Below are 18,275 nucleotides of genomic sequence, written 5' to 3'. Positions count from 1 at the left end.
CCACTAATACATAAATAAAAGTATAGTGTATGGCTCACATCCAGATGTCACACTTCGTTACAGAGGAAAAATGGCTTTCAAATTTTAAAAAAAAGCCATCGATCTAGAACATGAAAGTTCAAAGTACCTTCCAATCGGCAATTAGTCGACTTGAAGGTGTTTTTCACTTTCAGGTTTCAAGGTAATGCTTACTTAACAGCAATTAGGACTTAAGAGCTGAAAGCTCCATCTTACAATAGTACTTTGGGCATTACATGAAATAATGCTCCTGTACTCAAAACAGAGTACCATCTAACTTACCATAAGAAATGCCGCAGGAGATCCACTAGTATAGATAAACTCTGGCAGGTGAACAAAAACATAAATGTAAAATTAGCACAAGATTAATTATAAAGGCCAGCCACAGGAGCTTCATTCCTTTCCTGCGGCTGCCACCCTATCACACATGACTTCCATCATTTTGTCAATCCCATTACATATTATGGGCTCGATCTTGAGATCTTCTTCCGTCACCTTTGCCTCTGCACCCACTTCTTTGGCCAGGAGTCTTCACCCCGCACAACAGACCCTCTCTCCTATCTTCAGAATTTTCGTTCCACTTGGATCCCTCCCTCAGGCCTCTTACCCTCTCGATCTTTTCATTATCATGCTGGCAGTTCCTATCGGCCGTCTCAATTTCTCTACCCCCATTGCTTACTCTAACCTACCTCCCTCTGAACTTGCAGCACTCCGTTCTCTCAGGTCCAACCCTGACATTGTCATTAAACCTGCTGACCAAGGGCGGTGCCGTTGTTTGTCAAACAGACCTCTAACTTGCAGAGACTGAACGCCAACTCACCAACACCTCCTCCTACCTCTTCCTGGACCATGACACCACTTCCGAACATCAAGGCATAGCTTCCCAGACCGTCACTGACCTCATCTCCTCTGGAGATCTCCTCCCCCCTCCAGCCTGCCGCCAAAGGCCTTCAACCTCATAGTCCGCCAACTACGCACAACCCGCTTCTACCTCCTGCCCAAGATCCACAAACAGGACTGCCCGAGTAGACCCATCCTTTCAGCCTGTTCTTGCCCCATGGATCTTATTTCTTCCCATCGCGACTATTTTTTCTCCCCTTGACAAGTCTCTTCCGGCCTACATTCGTGACTCTTCCGATGCCCTCCGCCACTTTAATAGTTTCTGGTTTCCTGGCCCTAGCAGTCTCCTTTTCACTGTGGACATCCAGTCCCTCTCAACCTCCAACCCCCACCAGAACGGCCTACAGGCCCTCGCTTCTTCCTTGAATGGAGGCCCAACCAGTCACCATCCACCACCAACCTCCTCCTCCTCCTCCTCCTGGCTGAATTTCTCATTGAACAACTTCTCCTTTGACTCCACTCACTTCCTCCCGATTAAAAGGTGTCGCTATGGGAACCCGTATGGGTCCCAGCTATGCCTGCCTTTTCCTGGGATATGTGGAACATTCTTTATTCCAGTACAACTCAGGTCCCCTCCCTCCCCTCTTTTTCTGGTACATTGATGACTGTATCGGTGCCACTTCCTGCTCCTGCCCTGAACAGGAAAATTTCATCAACTTTGCTTCCAATTTCCACCCCTCCCTTGCCTTCGCATGGTCCATCTCCGACTCTTCCAGTCCCTTCCTTGACTTCTCTATCTCCATTTCTGGGGATAGGCAGTCAACCAATATCTACTATAAGCCCAACGACTTCCACAGCTACCTTGATTACACTTCCTCTCTCCCCACTGTAAGGGCTCGATTCCATTCGCCCAGTTTCTTCGTTGCATCTGTTCCATACCAGTGCTTCCAATATGTCTTCCTTTTTCCTCAACTAAGGATTCCCCTCCACTGTGGCCGACCTGTTTCCCGTGCTTCTGCCTTCACCCCTTCCCCTCCCTCCCAGAACCATGATAGGATCCCCCCTGTCCTCAACTTCCACCCCACCAGCCTCCACATTCAATGGATCACCCTTTGCCATTTTCACCAACTCCAGCGCAATCCCACCACCAAACACATCTTCCCCTCCCCTTGCAGCATTCTGAAGGGACCGTTCCCTCCGTGACACCGTGGTCCTTAATCATCTTCCCCATCCCCAACACCCGTTCTCCTTTCCACAGCACCTTCCCGTGCAAGCGCAGGAGATGCAACACCTGTCCTTTCACCTCCTCCCTTCCCATCATCCAGGGCCCCAAACACTCCTTCCAGCTGAAACATCAATTTACTTGTACTTCTTTCAATTTAAAATTATGTATTCGCTGCTCATGATGCGTTCTCCTCTACATTTGGGAGACCAAACAGAGATTGCAAGCGTGACCCTGACCTTGCCATTTTAATTCTCCGTCTCACTCCCACTCTGACCTCTCTGTCCTCGGTCTCCTACACTGTTCCAATGAAGCTCAACGGAAGCTGGAGGAACAGCATCTCATCTTTCGATTAGCACTTTACAACCTTCTGGACTCAACAATGATTTCAATAACTTCAGATAATAACCACTACGCCCATTTTTTCGGACAGCTACTGCTGGTAATGGTTCTGCTGTTGCCATTTGCAGCTCCCCTGGACTCATCTTTTGTTTCTTTACTTGTCCCTTTGCCTTGCACCATCATCCCTTTTATAATTTAATCACTCCAGCCCTCCACCCTAGCACAGACATTCCCTCCCACCCCTTCCTTGGCTCCGTACTTGCTTAAAAACTGTTAAATCTTTAATTCTTCCAGTTCTGACAAAAGGTCATCAACCTGAAACCTTAACTCTGTTCTCCCGCCACAGATACAACCTTACCTGCTGCGTATTTCCAGCATCTTCTGTTTTTATTACATATTATGGGCTTATTGACTAGATTAGAAGTTTACCAATGATAAGCAAAGACAAAAGCATAGTGGCAAAGTAAACACACAAGGCCTTTTCCCCCCCCCCCCCACCCCTAGGGTTTTTTTTTTGGGGGGGGGGGGGGGGGGGAAGTGTGGGAATAAAGAGTGTCCAGTGGTGATAGAGGAACAATGATCATAAAAATGTTTGTGATGAATTATTTTTTCTGCCCAAGGAGGATAGACCATTGATGCAAAAGGTGTGGAGAAGGAACAGAAAGCAAAAACAATAATAAAACTGTCTTACTTGAACAAAAGTAAATTACGTAAGCTCCATCAATCTGACCTTTTTAACATCCTGAACATCTGGATAAGCCAGTGCAATAGGGGCAATCCTCATGGCACCTCCATTTCCGTAGGAACCCTTTCCCTTAAACTGTTCCCTTGCCGGTTTAAACACGTCGTTACAGTTTGGGCTTAGAAGTTTCTTAAATACACGAATTGCACCACTTCCATACCCACGGTTTGGCTCTTTTTTGTATTCCTCAGCAAACCTAGGAGGATAAAAGGAAAAAAAAAATCATACCATCTTTGCTGGTTCCAACAAAAAATGGTGTCAGACACAGATTACTAAAATCAAGCAGCTGTGTATTTGAAAATTATTAGCAGAAACAAAACGCAAACTGTTTTTCATCTCATCTAGGTGAGGGATACCAACACTGGAAACGGAACACCTGTCTCAGTTTGGTCACATCAGTTTACGCTGCACCCAAATAAACAGTAACGCTCCATCTAGATGTTGTAGCCTGAGTGGCATTTACCTTATAAGGTTACCTCAGACAGGAGGTTAGCCAAAGGCAACCCTGTAACTGTCAGTAGAAACCAAAACTTTTCTTGGGAGTAGATTGCCCTAGGTACCAGGATTGAAAAAGATAAACAGATTCCACAAGTACTTTTGTTGGCTCCATTTTTCATTTAGCTACAGTTAGACTGACCACTTAACCCATCCATACAGACCAGAAATCCACTTTTGTTATTGCTGACTTATGTGGAACATGCCCCATCAGTGGGAAGATTGTAGCCATAATGACCAATTAGTATCTGCCCTTGTCCTTCTAGGTGGTAGAGGTCACGGGTTTGGGAGGTGCTGTTGAAGAAGCCTTGGTGAGTTGCTGCAGTGCATCCTGTGGATGGTACACACTGCAGCCACTGGGCGCCGGTGTTGAAGGGAGTGAATGTTTAGGGTGGTGGATGGGGTGCCAATCAAACGGGTTGCTTTGTCCTGGATGGTGTTGAGCTTCTTGAGTGTTGTTGGAATTGCACTCATCCAGGCAAGTGGAGAGTATTCCGTCACACTCCTGACTTGTGCCTTGTAGATTTTGGAAAGGCTTTGGGGAGTCAGGTGAGTCACTCGCCGCAGAATACCCAGCCTCTGACCTGCTCTTGTAGCCACAGTATTTATATGGCTGGTCCAGTTAAGTTTCTGGTCAATGGTGACCCCCAGGATGTTGATGATGGGGGATTTGGTGATGGTAATGCCGTTGAATGTCAAGGGGAGGTGGTTAGACTTTCTCTTGTTGGAGATGGTCATTGCTTGGCACTTGTCTGCCGCAAATGTTACTTGCCACTTATGAGCCCAAGCCTGGATGTTGTCCAGATCTTGATGCATGCGGGCTCGGACTGCTTCATTATTTGACGGGTTGCGAATGGAACTGAACACTGTGCAATCATCAGCAAACATCCCCATTTCTGACCTTATAATGGAGGGAAGGTCATTGATGAAGCAGCTGAAGATGGTTGGGCCTAGGACACTGCCCTGAGGAACTCCTGCAGCAATGCCCTGGGACTGAGATGATTGGCCTCCAACAACCACTACCATCTTCCTTTGTGATAGATATGACTCCAGCCACTGGAGACTTTTCCCCCGGATTCCCATTGACTTCAATTTTACTTGGGCTCCTTGGTGCCACACTCAGTCAAATGCTGCCTTGATGTCAAGGGCAGTCACTCCCACCTCACCTCTGGAATTCAGCTCTTTTGTCCACGTTTGGACCAAGGCTGTAATAAGGTCTGGAGCCGAGTGGTCCTGGCGGAACCCAAACTAAGCATCGGTGAGCAGGTTATTGGTGAGTAAATGCCGCATGATAGCACTGTCGACGACACCTTCCATCACTTTGCTGATGATTGAGAGTAGACTGATGAGGCGGTAATTGGCCGGATTGGATTTGTCCTGCTTTTTGTGGACAGGACATACCTGGGCAATTTTCCACGTTGTCGGGTAGATGCCAGTGGTGTAGCTGTACTGGAACATCTTGGCGAGAGACGCAGCTAGTTCTGGAGCACAAGTCTTCAGCACTACAGCCGGGATGTTGTCGGGGCCCATAGCCTTTGCTGCATCCAGTGCACTCAGCCATTTCTTGATATCACGTGGAGTGAATCGAATTGGCTGAAGACTGGTTTCTGTGATGGTGGGGATATCGGGAGGAGGCTGTTTAGCATGCATATAGTCCTGAGTTGTAGCTTCACCAGGTTGGTACCTCATTTTTAGGTACGCCTGGTGCTGCTCCTGGTATGCTCTTCTACACTCCTCATTGAACCAGGGTTGATCCCCTGGCTTGTTGGTAATGGTAGAGTGAGGAATATGCCGGGCCACGAGGTTACAGATTGTGCTGGAATACAATTCTGCTGCTGCTGCTGATGGCCCACAGCGCCTCATGGATGCCCAGTTTTGAGCTGCTAGATCTGTTCTGAAACTTTCCCATTTAGCACAGTGATAGTGCCACACAACACATTGGATGGTGTCCTCAGTGCGAAGACAGGGCTTCGTCTCCACGAGGACTGTGCGGTGGTCTCTCTTACCAATACTGTCATGGCCAGATGCATTTGCGACAGGTAGATTGGTGAGGTCAAGTTTTTCCCTCGTGTTGGTTCGCTCGCCACATGCCACAGGCCCAGTCTGGCAGCTATGTCCTTCAGGACTCAGCCAGCTTGGTCAGTAGTGGTGCTACCGAGCCACTCTTGGCGATGGACATTGAAGTCCCCCACCCAGAGTACATTCTGTGCCCTTGCTACCCTCAGTGCTTCCTCCAAGTGGTGTTCAACATGGAGGAGGACTGATTCATCAGCTGAGGGAGGGCGGTAGGTGGTAATCAGCAGGAGGTTTCCTTGCCCATGTTTGACCTGATGCCACGAGATTTCATGGGGTCCAGAGTTAATGTTGGAGTTACATATAGGCCAGGCCGGGTAAGGACAGCAGGTTTCCTTCCCTAAAGGACATTACTAGTATTTTAATTCCGGATTTTATTTAATTAATTGAATTTAATTAATTGAATTTAAATTCCCCAGCTGCCGTGGCGGGATTTGAACTCATGACTCCGGATTATTAGTCCAGGCCTCTGGATTACTAGTCGAGTAACATAACCACTATGCTACCGTACCATCACTTTCCTATTTGTTTAACCATTTTAATGGTACATTAGCACCCTCCCTGTTCAGATGTAACCTAACCTTGAAGAATAGCTCCCATCTGTTCCAGAACCAGTGTCATTGCCCAAGATGGGATATCTTTTCCCAACACCACACTCTTAGCTATGCATTGATTTCCCTAATCTTCCTGTCCTTTTCTATTATAGCACATGGCTGGGGAAGGAATCCTGAGATTACCGCCTGTGAAATCCTGCTCCTGAGCTGGTTTCCTAATCTCCTTTCCTAATCTCCTAAATTCATTTTGCAGGACTTATTTGATGGCCCTGCCCAGAGTCCTAATTTTCCCCCACAGAAAGCAAAAGCTTCAAATCTTTTTGCAAGCCTTACTTGCTCTGGACATTCCTGTTCTAACTTTCCTTCCTGCTTTCCTTTACCCTAAGATAGCCACCCATCTTTCCTCCTCCACTCCTTTTCTCATGGGTGTGACTATCCTCTCAAACTCAAGTTCCAAAAACTGCTCTCCCTCCCTAATGTGTCAGACAATCTCCATCTCCTTAAATTCTGAGATTTTGAGCTCCAGCAATGGGAGTTAGTGATACTTCCCAGACATGTTTGCCCTACAAACTCCCACATCTTGCAGAAATGACACCACTGTCCCTTGCTGTATTGACATTTTTAGGTTTGGTTTGTTCGACTTTAGCTTATAAGTCTATTTAGCACCTCCTTCCACCTCTGCACCCAATTTCTCCTCTCACCAAATTTCCATTTTAGAAGTTCTTACTCTGTTCACACATCATTCTGTTACCAGCTTACACCATGACATGCACTTAGCTCGAGCTCAGCAACAAGAGAACCAGTTTATATTACGGAAAGCAGTCCCATAATATAAATGGGGTACAAATGTCTATTTGTGACTAATTAAATGGAGTAGTTTTATACTGTGGAACCGTACTCACTAGAAACTCTGCTAACATGGCACAAATTCAGTTCTCATGGGACCCTGGCAGTTTGCAGAGATTTTCATCCCATCACTCCACTCAAAACCAGGCTTTATCCTTTTGTCCAGGCTATTCACACAAACGTGGTATCCTGCTGTAATCAAACATTGCAGCACTAGATGGCTACTCTTCATGTCTCAGCACGTTGTAAAGCAAGCAGTCCTTCTTCTCTGGCTACACTCACGTGATTTAGTAGACATGGGGCAGTGCGAATCAACTTCAATAAAAGTCACCCAGACTGCTTAAGGGAGCAACTGACGTCAAACCAGCAGTAGTTGGAAAGGACAAGTGGGTCAAGGATGAGTTTTTTTTTGAGGGGGTGATGATGGCAGTTTTGAATGGGAGGTGGCCAGTGCCTGTGAAAAGGGGACAATTGAAGTTGTCATCTGGCATAGGGGCCAGGAACAGGTGTCAAGTGGGAGGGGATTAAGGGTAAGAGCCTCGGGTTGTCTCTATTCTCCAAGAATATCCTGGAATAATAGGCAGTTTTGGCTGAAACAGCAAACAGTTAGATTTTTTTTATTCGTTCATGGGATGAGGGCGTCGCTGGCGAGGCCGGCATTTATTGCCCATCCCTAGATCTAATGACTAAACTACATGCTCTGTCCTGAGAGATCGAAGATAGGAACTTTATCAGGGGATCGATGTGGGGTTGGGAGGGAAAGACAGCGATTGACAAGCTGGGTACAAGTGTCTTGAAGACAGACACAAGTGACGGAGTTGGGAATTTGAGAGTAAGTTTGTGAGGAAGTCGAGGGAGAGTTTTATCCACAAGAGTTTTGTGAAAAAAAGTGTGACTGAGGGAGGACTGGATGATGTGGTGGCAAAGGAGACAAATAAGTAGTCTGTAGTTCCTTGTTAGTGCTCAGACCTTGGGTGAAGAATGTTCATGAGAGATATTGGTGGGGGAGTTTATATGCAGGATGAGTTTAACTGAAGACAGGAGGGCAGTAAGGTCAGAGAGGAGGCTAGGAGAGTTCAGATGAAGGTTGAAATCACTGAGAACGAAAAGTCAAAGTGCAGAGACTGAGGGAAGAGAGAAGAGAGGGCCTATCAGTAAGGTAGTCGAATTAGATCTTGGGGAGGAGACAATAAATCATGAGTATTTCAACAGAGATGTGAGGGGAACGGAAGAATACATTAATCATTTTGGGGTGTTATTTTACCTGGTCATTAAAAAATTCATTTGCTTTTTAAAAAATTATATAACTGAGTGAAATTATAAGTAATCTTTTAAAGAGATTTCTACCAAATGTAGTAGAAACAGAATACTGTACAGGAGACAGTTGACGGCTTTGCAATACAGCCATCAGAATGACCTGTATAAGTCAGTTATTAGGTTACCCTTGCTTGTATTATATAAATCACCAACTATCTGCTATGCAATATGCTCCATGTACAGTACTTAATCATTGCCTAAATAAGGACACTACAACCTAGTTCTAAGCCATACAAAAAGTAGGCTATAGCCAGGGGTCTTTTACAGAAGGAGTGTTTTACATGGTTTCTCTATGAGAGAGCACCGAAAGCAATGTGTATATGCAGACTCAACATCCAGTTTTATTTTTATATTCTAATGGATCTTTATTCCAAATGTAAAATCAAGTAAAGGGGAAAATCATTGAATCCATCCCTCAATTTTCCTCCCAAAAAAAGTATTAAAAAATTCACTTATTCACGATCTTTTACTGGTTAAGAGTGTAAATACTTGTTTTCCATTATTTTAAAATCTGAAAAATTGAGGGAGGGGTTGGAAGAGAGAACACAAAGAATAATGGGAGGTACAGTGCCTATTGTCATATCTCTAGTTTGTGGTTGTTACCTAAAATAGCAACTTTCAATCAATACTTTCAAATGCAAAGTCCTGCTCTGCAGAGCAGTGGGATGCAAGTTTATGTTTTCAATCCTCCAAATGCTCAGCCGTGCAAAATCCTTATTCTGTCACTCTTCTCCAATTCTTCTAATGAGGGCTAACTCTATATCTTTCTTCACAGATGCTCCCTGACTTGCTGAGTATTTCCAGCATTTTCTGTTTTTATTTCAGATTGCCAGCATCTGCAGTATTTTGCTTTTGGCTCAATTCTTCTTATACTGCTCAGTGTTCTCTGTCCTCTCCTCTCCCACCCACTGAATAACCTTGGATTGTCTACTACAGTAAAGGCACTATAACAATGCAAGTTTTCCTGCTGTTGTAGTGTGCTTTAGGAAGAGAAAACAAACTGAAGGAGATAGTCCTCTAAAGATTACAGGTGAGTGCTTTCAGAGCAGCTTCCAGGGATCTGGGTACAGGTGGCCCATCCTTATCCAGCATCATAGGAAATCCAAGAATGGATAAGACCAGAAAATACCTTAAAGGAGGTAGTCACGCCCTCGAGGAAGTGTAACATAGTAACTTCAGTCTATTATAATGTAGAAATGATAACAAAGCCCTTCCTTTTACTGTTATAAATGAACAATAGGGGATGAGCAAGATGCCAGAATTGAAGGAGTGCAGAGATCTCGGAGGGTTGTGGAAAGGATCTGGTCGCAGTACCAACATTGCAATGTCAGCAAAATATACAGCAGTGTACTTGGCTGTATGACACGGAAACACAAAGTTACTGCAGATAGATGTGATTTGAAAAGACAAAAATTACTTTCTTCTGAGACAAAATGTCTTTCCCTCACAATGTTTTCAGCTCTATTCCAGATTAGAGAATATATACTTCAAAGATCACAATGTCACAGCAACTGCAACAGATCCATATGCAATATATCATACAGACACTGATAGGGAAGTTAGCTATGAGTTTAGCATTTTTACAACGACTTTTGGGGTTTAAGACAGAACACTGTGCCACAGTATAATTTAACAGGATCTTCACAGTACAGTATTTTATCCCTTTAGATACAGTCGTTCATTACCTCTTCGCCATATCCAATTCATCAAAGTCTTGTTTGGTTATCAGTGACTGTGCCACACACCTGGTCATTGCTGTATCATCCGAATACACTAATGAACCTGAAAAATAAATTCAGCGTTTGAAGAAGGAACTAGCTGTGAGAAACCAAAGACATAGGAAATAACATGGATATAACTCTAGCCTCAGCGTACAGCAGCAGCTGGTATATGGCCACGAGCCAAAATGTCTACCACATCCATAAAATGGCAAGTAGGACCTGAAGCATCCATGCAAGTTTAAAATGTGATTTGTCTAACTGCTGGTTAACATGGCTTCTAAGGTTACAGGCCCAATGGCTAGAAACCATTCCATTATTTACTATATCACATTGTTGGCTCTTCACCCACCCCACCCCCTCACCCCTCCTCTCCCATCCCCTCAGCACCACCCCCCATGCAGTATGATTACAAAGAATTCCAACAGTGCAACAACCTGCTCTGCAAACTGGTACATTAAAATTTAAAAGTTTGGCCTGAGTCCTCATGTACTCTAATCTGCATAATCTTACCAATGCAACCATAAGTCAAAATCCATTAACTGTTAATCAGCTTTCAATTGTATCCAACACTACAGTGCCTCAAGGAAGGATTCTTTGACATCAATTTGAAATTATACTGTCTTGCATAATTCTCAAAATATATCTTCTGACCATATGTCATGTGTTACCTTCATTTTTGGATACACGCTTGGTATAAGAAATACAGTAAATCTGTCCTAATTTCCACAATCCCTGCTGGTGAAATGCACTTCCACACAAGATATCTATCACTGGCATATCTAATTTTCAATGATCACTACTGGTAACTCTTTCTGAAGAGTTTAAAAACTGATGGCATAGAGGATTAGCATTGCGAGCTGGATTTATTACCAAACCAGAATGAAAGTTTCCTTTTTGTGGCAGCTGTAAAAGTCAAACATGAAATTAGTTTAGGCAATCTTGAACTAGTTCTTACTGGGTACAGGTCCAAAGTGCAAAACTGCATGCCAATTTGCCACTAAACTGGCAGTCACTTTTCAATATGGTTTATCTTATTTTCTATGCTAAAAGCTGGGAGTACTTTGAACTGAAGTACTCATCTTAGACCTTTCTTCCCATTTAAACATTACTGCCTCATCCTGACATCATTCATAAAAATTTTTATTGAACAGTTGTCCCCCACTAGCCTATCTGTAGATGCACACACTGTTTGGAACAATGCTGGTCATTGCCAACATTGAAATTATACAAGTAGGGCCTCAAGCTCATATACGCTGACATCTTCAGGCAATTTACCACTTTTTTTGAAAAAAGTGTACCATTTGTTTTTCCACACCTGTAAAGTGGGCGTAGCCTTAAAAAAAAGTTGAAGCTGTTCCTTCAGAGAGATAATAAGCTGCTATGGACATATGTAATATTTACATATTTTCCAATCAACATGCCAAAGCTTTGCACATCAAATGGACAGAATATTCATTCACATTTATTAAGCTTAAAGCTTCTACCTTTTCCAAGTCCTAATACAGAGGGCAGACTAGAGGCAAGGCAGGGAATAGACCATGGTTTGAATTCTAATGCTTCCTTTTCTGATGAAAATTCAATCGATACCATTCTTCAGCATAAGGCACAGTAGTGAATAGAAAAAAACAGATTTCCTAAAAGGGCTGTGACCAATTTCCATTGTAGAAATTCTCTTGACACACTTCTCAAAAATTGGACCGTTCAGTCCAAAACTAAACAGTACCAGACGACAAAACAAAACCGCACACAATGCGGTCTCCTCTACAGACTGGGCGACCGCTTTGCTGAACACCTCTGCTCTGTCCGCAAGCGTGACCCTGACCTGCCGGTCGCTTGCCATTTCAATTCCCCTTCCCACTCCTACTCTGACTTCTCTGTCCTCAGGTTCTTACACTGTTCCAATGAAGCTCAACGTAAGCTTGAGGAACAGCACCTCATCTTTCATTTAGGCACTTTACAACCTTCCGGACTCAACATTGATTTCAATAACTTCAGATCATAACCTCTGCTCCCATTTTTTCAGTCAGCTAGTGCTGGTAATGGTTCAGCTGCTGCCATTTACAGCAACTCCTGATCAATCTTTTGTTTCTTAACCTGTCCCATTATCATCTTCCTTGCCTTGCACCATTATCCCTTTTGTCATTTAATCACTCATGCCCTCTGCCCTATCGCAGACCTTCCCTTTTGTTCTTTCTTCCCCTTCCCTTTCCCTGGCTCTATACTTGCTCTAAAGCTTTTAACTCTTAACATCTTCCAGTTCTGACAAAAGCTCTTCGACCTGAAACCTTATCGCTGTTTCTTTCTCCACAGATGCTGCCTGACTTGCTGAGCTTTTCCAGCATTTTCTGTTTTTATTTCAGATTTCCAGCATCCACAGTACTTTGCTTTTGAATAAACAGTGACAATCCAAATTAAACTTCACACAAAACCTATCAATGTTCTATCGGTCAGCAACTTTTATGATGCCAATAGGTATACCTGCCAACCTTTGCACATCAAATGGAATGACAGCCAATGAGAAAAACATTGGAGTAAAAAAAATGGGAATCACAATGAGCCAAATATTCATAGTTGTTACACAGCGATTTGTTTTAAGAGTGGATGTGCTTCCACAAGGAGTTTTAGCACCAGGAGCCCATATTACGTGCTGACGTACACTTGGTGCTCTGCCTCCACTGCCCCATCAATGCGTGCGTGCGCTCCTGCCATTACCTTCTTCCTGCCTCTCCTCCTCCAGGGTGCGAACGGCTTCAATCACGTCCTGCACTCTCACTACCTCTTTCCCCTCGAACTCCCCACCAACACAGTCCCCCAACAGCGCCCCGGCCATCGCCCCGCGAAAACGGGAGAGGCTTGGCGGAGTTAGGACCCTGCTCGCCGCCGACATCTTTGCTACCGAGTAAAACAGGGGAGGGAGGGGTGGGGGGGGGGGGGAAGGGAGGGGAGCGCTGACTGGCGGAGGGAACGTCCAGTCACAAAGCACAGAGAGACGGCACAGTGAACTAATAGCCAATCAGAGATTGGGTTGAGAAATTATCCAATCAGATCTGTAGGAAGGACAAAATAAACCGGCCAATCCCCTTCTGATGCCTGTCGGGGGTGTGGAGCGAGATGCGAATGTTGGAGCGATTTGAATAAAATTCGGTTAAGGTCCGAGAGAGAGCAGCGAGACATCCCGACTGCAATTTAAAAAACGGGACACGCACCAATGAAACACAATCAGCTCCTTATATTTGAAGGGGTTTGTGATCTGCTTCCCCCGAAATTAAATTCCATAGGGTATAATGTGCGGCTACTAGCGGTGCGCTTGCCGTAATTTGCGCGCCCAGCTTATTTGAATGTTCTTTGGCGGTTCATTAGAGTAAATCCTGAGTAACATGAGAGTCTTGTACTGAGGGAGCTTGGAAATGAAGTGACTATTGACACAGCAGTCGCCCCGCATTGAGCTATTGACACCGCGCGAAGTTGGAGTTGGGTTCGATTTTAAAATTCTCATCCTTGTTTTCGAATCCATCCATGACCTCTCCCTTCCCTATCTGTAACCTCCTCCAGCCCTACAAACTGCTGAGATCTCAGCGCTCCTCCAATTCTGGCTCTGACTCTACCTTTTCAATCAGTGTTCCCATCTATCTATCCTCCTTCAATATGCTCCTTACAACCTGCCTCTTTGACCAAACTTTTGCTCACCTGTCCTAGTATCTCCTTATGTGGCTTGGTGTCAGATTTTGTTTGATATCGCTCCAGTGAAGTGGGACTTCCTACTACGTTAAAGGCACTATATAAATACAAGTTGTTGTAGGGTTTAGAGCTTAGGGTTGGGGTTTCGGAGATGTTGGGATTGTTGGCACTGTACACTGAGATGATACCTGGCAGTTTCCTCTGCACTGTCTGCAGAAACCACTATTGACACAGCTATTATCACTAGATGTGCCTGAGCTGTGCATTGCAAGGAGGCAACAAAGAAAGGCTCAAAATTTTCAAGAGCAGCCTCCTGAGTGAGATTCAGCTTAGGAGATAAAGTTTGCTGTATGACAGCCAGATATAATTGATATACTGTGTTCATTTATTGCACCATGCATGTGCCAGGGGAAAAGGTACAACTAAAATAATTCAGAAGAACGCCAAGAAAGAATGCATGTGATAATTAGGTAGTAAATAGAAGTACAGACAGAGTAAATTTAGAATCTATATATGGTTAAAAAGTCAAGGATCCTCTTGAAAATTTCAAAGGAGTATGCAACATGTGTGTAATTGCTGTAAATAATTTATCTAGTAAATACTTAATGGTTTTAAGTATTTAAATGAATTGGATTGATTCCTGATTATTTAGGTAGTGGAGGGATGCTGACTCAGGAAGGAAAAAGATGAAAACAGGGACAGACTATGTCCCAAAATAGGATCTGTGCAACACAGTGAGTTGATGACTTTTTTGAACCAGCCTAAAAAACATTTACTTCACTGTCTGCGTATCTTTCACAAACTTTTCAAATTCTTTCAGCAGCCAAGAACTTCCTGCCTTTAGGAGAGGAGAAAATTAGATTAGAAAATGTAAAATTAATGTTTTATTGTTAGCTGTAGAGTTACAGGGGGCAATTTTAACCTAACCCGCCCGTCAGGAAACTGTCGCGATTGGGTGCAACACTGCTTTTACACTGAATGAAGAGTAAGGAGCTGGGCCTGTTTCTGGCTGGGGCGGAGATCATCTCTGACAAAAGGTAGGTAATGTAATGCATAGAATTCTGGGCCAGAGTGATCTCCTGGGCTAGCTTCGATCGCCAAAGGGGTCGGAGAGGAATTTCCCAGATTTTTCCCCCAAATTGGCTGGGGTTTTTGTCTTTTTTTGCCTCTCCCAGGAGATCACATGGCATGGGGTGGGGAGTGCATATATGTTGTGATTCACAAGATATCACGATTGTGTGAGACAAGCTGGATGGACCAGAGGGTCTTTTCCTGAGCATCATTGTTCGTCTGTAATATTGGGCGGGGAGTAAAAATGACGTTCCACCCAATCCCATGGGTTTCCCACCCAGTAATCTAGCTTAAAATCATCCCCAAAGTATCACTAAGTTTCTTAGCAATAAGCAATAATAACAAATCTACTGTCAATGATATGAAACAAAGGCATTTTATTCCTTTGAAATAAGTTTGCCCTTTGGAAGTTTATAGCAAAAGCTTTACTGTAAAAACAAAATCACCTGCACTTGTTTCCATGCCAACATTGTACTGGCCCATGATAATATAACCATTAGTTGCCAAAACACAGATAAAAGGTGAGAAATATGCCCATCTGGAATCTTAGATATCAGATATGTTAAATAATTACTGGTTTGTTGTTACCCCGCTCCCCACGGAAATATCGTCCACCCCACAAGCACTGGCCCTGGATTTCTACAGTGACCATATTAATCCTCCTCACACTCTGGAAGATGACACATGACAATATATCTCGCAGATTAATTCTGTCATATAATTTGTGTTGAAAGTTGCCATATCACAGGAGTTGTACTAAAGTAGGGTGCTCTGCTAGGAAATTAATAGACATGATTTATTGTGTAAACTTAAAGTGATGGACATAAAAGCACAAAAAAGCTATGAATATAAATATAAATCCTATCCCGTTTTATGCTCCATCTCTTCATGCTTTGATTGAAACAGATAACTGCCACATAGCTCACCTACAGGTGTTTTCACATTACAGTGTTCTAATACTAACTCAGCATTATATTCATGACAGCTTGGTGACAGGAACATGGACAAAGTTTTTTCTTAAATTGCCCTATTGAACTGCATTAGCCAATGCACAGTAGTTAGAACTTAAAGGAACTGTATAATCTTGCAAGCTTGGTGTGTCCAATATAGGAGTAGTTGTGATGTCTATCATCATTTTCCCAATAATTTATGTTCGATCATATTTTTAAAATTATTCTGTAATTGGGACATGTTGGCACGCTGTCCTTTTTTCTCCAGTACCTGAGTTTCTTTCCAGCCCAGAATCATGGGATGAAAATATTCTCTCTGTCAAATACAAAGCTCCTATGTGAAATGAGTTCAAGTATTCTGCAACTCAGTTCCAAGTGGTTATAGGTTCACAGCACGAAATAGGTAACCTCAGCTTTATGACTGAAACTTAAAGTTGAAAGAATAACTTTGATATGATACACAGTGTTTCCTGAAGTTAGGGCTGAGGCATGTTGCTGAAACAGACCAGATGAGGTTGCATCTGACTATATTCTACTTAATGCTGAGTCTGGGTGCACAAGGTGAAAAGTATGCCATTCCTCAGCAAATTACATCCCTCATTGAGTATAAGAGATCCACCAAAATGTACAAAATAAAAAACAAAGTTGCCCTTAATAGCACCGAGCAAGCTATTCCAAACATTATAACAAAAATGCAGCCATGATAGATACCACAAAAGTGGCCCTTTAGACTTTGTCTTATACAATTCCTTTCCAAGACAATGCAACCTCTTTCGGCATACAGAGCATGCAAATGCTCAAACACAGTTTCCAAAACAAAATATACACAGTTGATCCAGTTTTTCGAAGAACAATTCCACCCCATCAGCTGCTTTAAAATCAACCATTTCTTGAAAGATCTTGCCTTGGATGCTATCTTCCGCACAATGTCCCTGAAAGAAGAAAACGATGGGGTAGATACCATTTGGGATTCTTTATTGTTTGTGTGTCATGTATTATGAAAGGAATCCCAGAGGAAATCTTTCCCTTGCATCTATGGAAAATTTCCAACAACATGAGATACTATGTCATAGACAGTTTAGCTTTGTATCAACTTAATCCAAAACAAGCTGGACACCTGCATACCATAGATGCTATGTTGCGACTATGGCCTCAGATGTTGTGAACAGACCTTACATTTTGCCAAGTTTCTGCGGAGGTTAATTAGATAGTAGCAAATTAAGAAAATGCAAGCGTGTGTTTTAATTTGCTGATTGCATTCTGAGTAATGACTAGTCAAATATTGCTGAGTCACAGTCTGACATTCAGGCACCCTATGATTCATCCTATTGTTGCATTCACATTACATAAATTCTACTAGGATTCTGACATCAGGCAAGCAGCTTGCAATGTGACTCAAAGTGTTATTGAAGACATTAGAAAAAAAGCAGTAAATCTCGCCAAGGTCACAGTCTTCCAAAGTTCTTCAATAAAGATGTGCAAACATTTAATATGTAATGTGAACGGGAGATGTTGGGGACAAGGATAACTTCAACCTAGTACAAGAGATGTTAGTCAGATAATGCGATCTTGGCACAGATGCGCTGGGAGCACTGCTCTTCAGCTAATGTGCCTGCTTGTGATGTCTTGTGACCTTGCACTATAATGTGAGGCAAGTCCATTATATAAATATTTACCACTCCCAGCAATCAGAGTATGACAGGATTGGATTGGGGTCAGCAGGCAGATTATATGATACCAGCAGCTCTTAAAGGGCTGCTGTTCATTCTTCAAGCTGTACTCCAATGAAGAGAGAAAAATGCTTTGAGGTAGACAAGAGGGAGAACTGCCCTATTTAATGCCACAGCTTTAAGAGGTCATTCAGAGAAGGCTGGCTGTTTTAAGGGTAGAGCTATCCTGCAATAAATAATACTAGAGCAGCATGAATGGAGGTGAGTTGTGAGTGAATGTCTCACCAGTGGTAAACACATGGGAGCAGTGAAGAAGAAATTTGCTGTGCTACACTAGGTAAATATGAGGTAAATATGCTAGCATGTGGCTTGATTTTTAAATGTTCTTTACTTTGCACTTCACTCTAAACTTGATGCACCACCACAAAGGGACAATGCAGTCCGGAACTGTTCATCGTTCTCAATACTCAAGTTGTGCCTGGGGACAGTGTAATGCCATCATATCAAATTTGACTATGTGGCCCATTACATGTGGCAGACACCAAGTATGCATCCAGCACAAGGAACACAAGTACTGTACATTTACACACTCCCAGAAGGTGCTGGCATGTGCACTTGGGTGGCACATATTTTCTCTCACACTCCTGTTTTCAACATATGTCCCCATTGTATTTGTGTGTAGGAGATGGCTGCACGTAACAAGAGACAATGCAAGCAGATAGAAGCAGGGGGGAGG

The 18,275-nt window shown here is 43.4% G+C and overlaps 1 protein-coding gene across 5 annotated transcripts in view; it reads right to left on the bottom strand.

The window, feature by feature from the left end:
• adprs (ADP-ribosylserine hydrolase) overlaps positions 1-18,275 on the bottom strand; it is an 80,775-nt gene that overhangs the window by 14,467 nt on the left and 48,033 nt on the right. For 4 of the 5 annotated variants that reach the window (XM_068006558.1, XM_068006556.1, XM_068006557.1 and 1 more), the window contains 2 exons: positions 10,135-10,231; positions 3,153-3,360 (listed from right to left, as the gene is read on the bottom strand). In XM_068006558.1, coding sequence (XP_067862659.1) covers positions 3,153-3,360; positions 10,135-10,202 — 276 coding nt within the window. In that variant the 5' untranslated portion in view covers positions 10,203-10,231. Of the gene's footprint in view, positions 1-3,152; positions 3,361-10,134; positions 10,232-12,882; positions 13,074-18,275 lie in introns of those variants that run through there. The other variant, XM_068006554.1, reaches the window with a different exon arrangement.

The sequence above is a fragment of the Heptranchias perlo genome, chromosome 26 (assembly GCF_035084215.1).
Source record: "Heptranchias perlo isolate sHepPer1 chromosome 26, sHepPer1.hap1, whole genome shotgun sequence".
Classification (NCBI taxonomy): Eukaryota; Metazoa; Chordata; class Chondrichthyes; order Hexanchiformes; family Hexanchidae; genus Heptranchias; species Heptranchias perlo.
The sequence above is the reverse complement of the archived record's forward strand: the minus strand, read 5'-3'. Positions and strand labels throughout refer to the sequence as shown.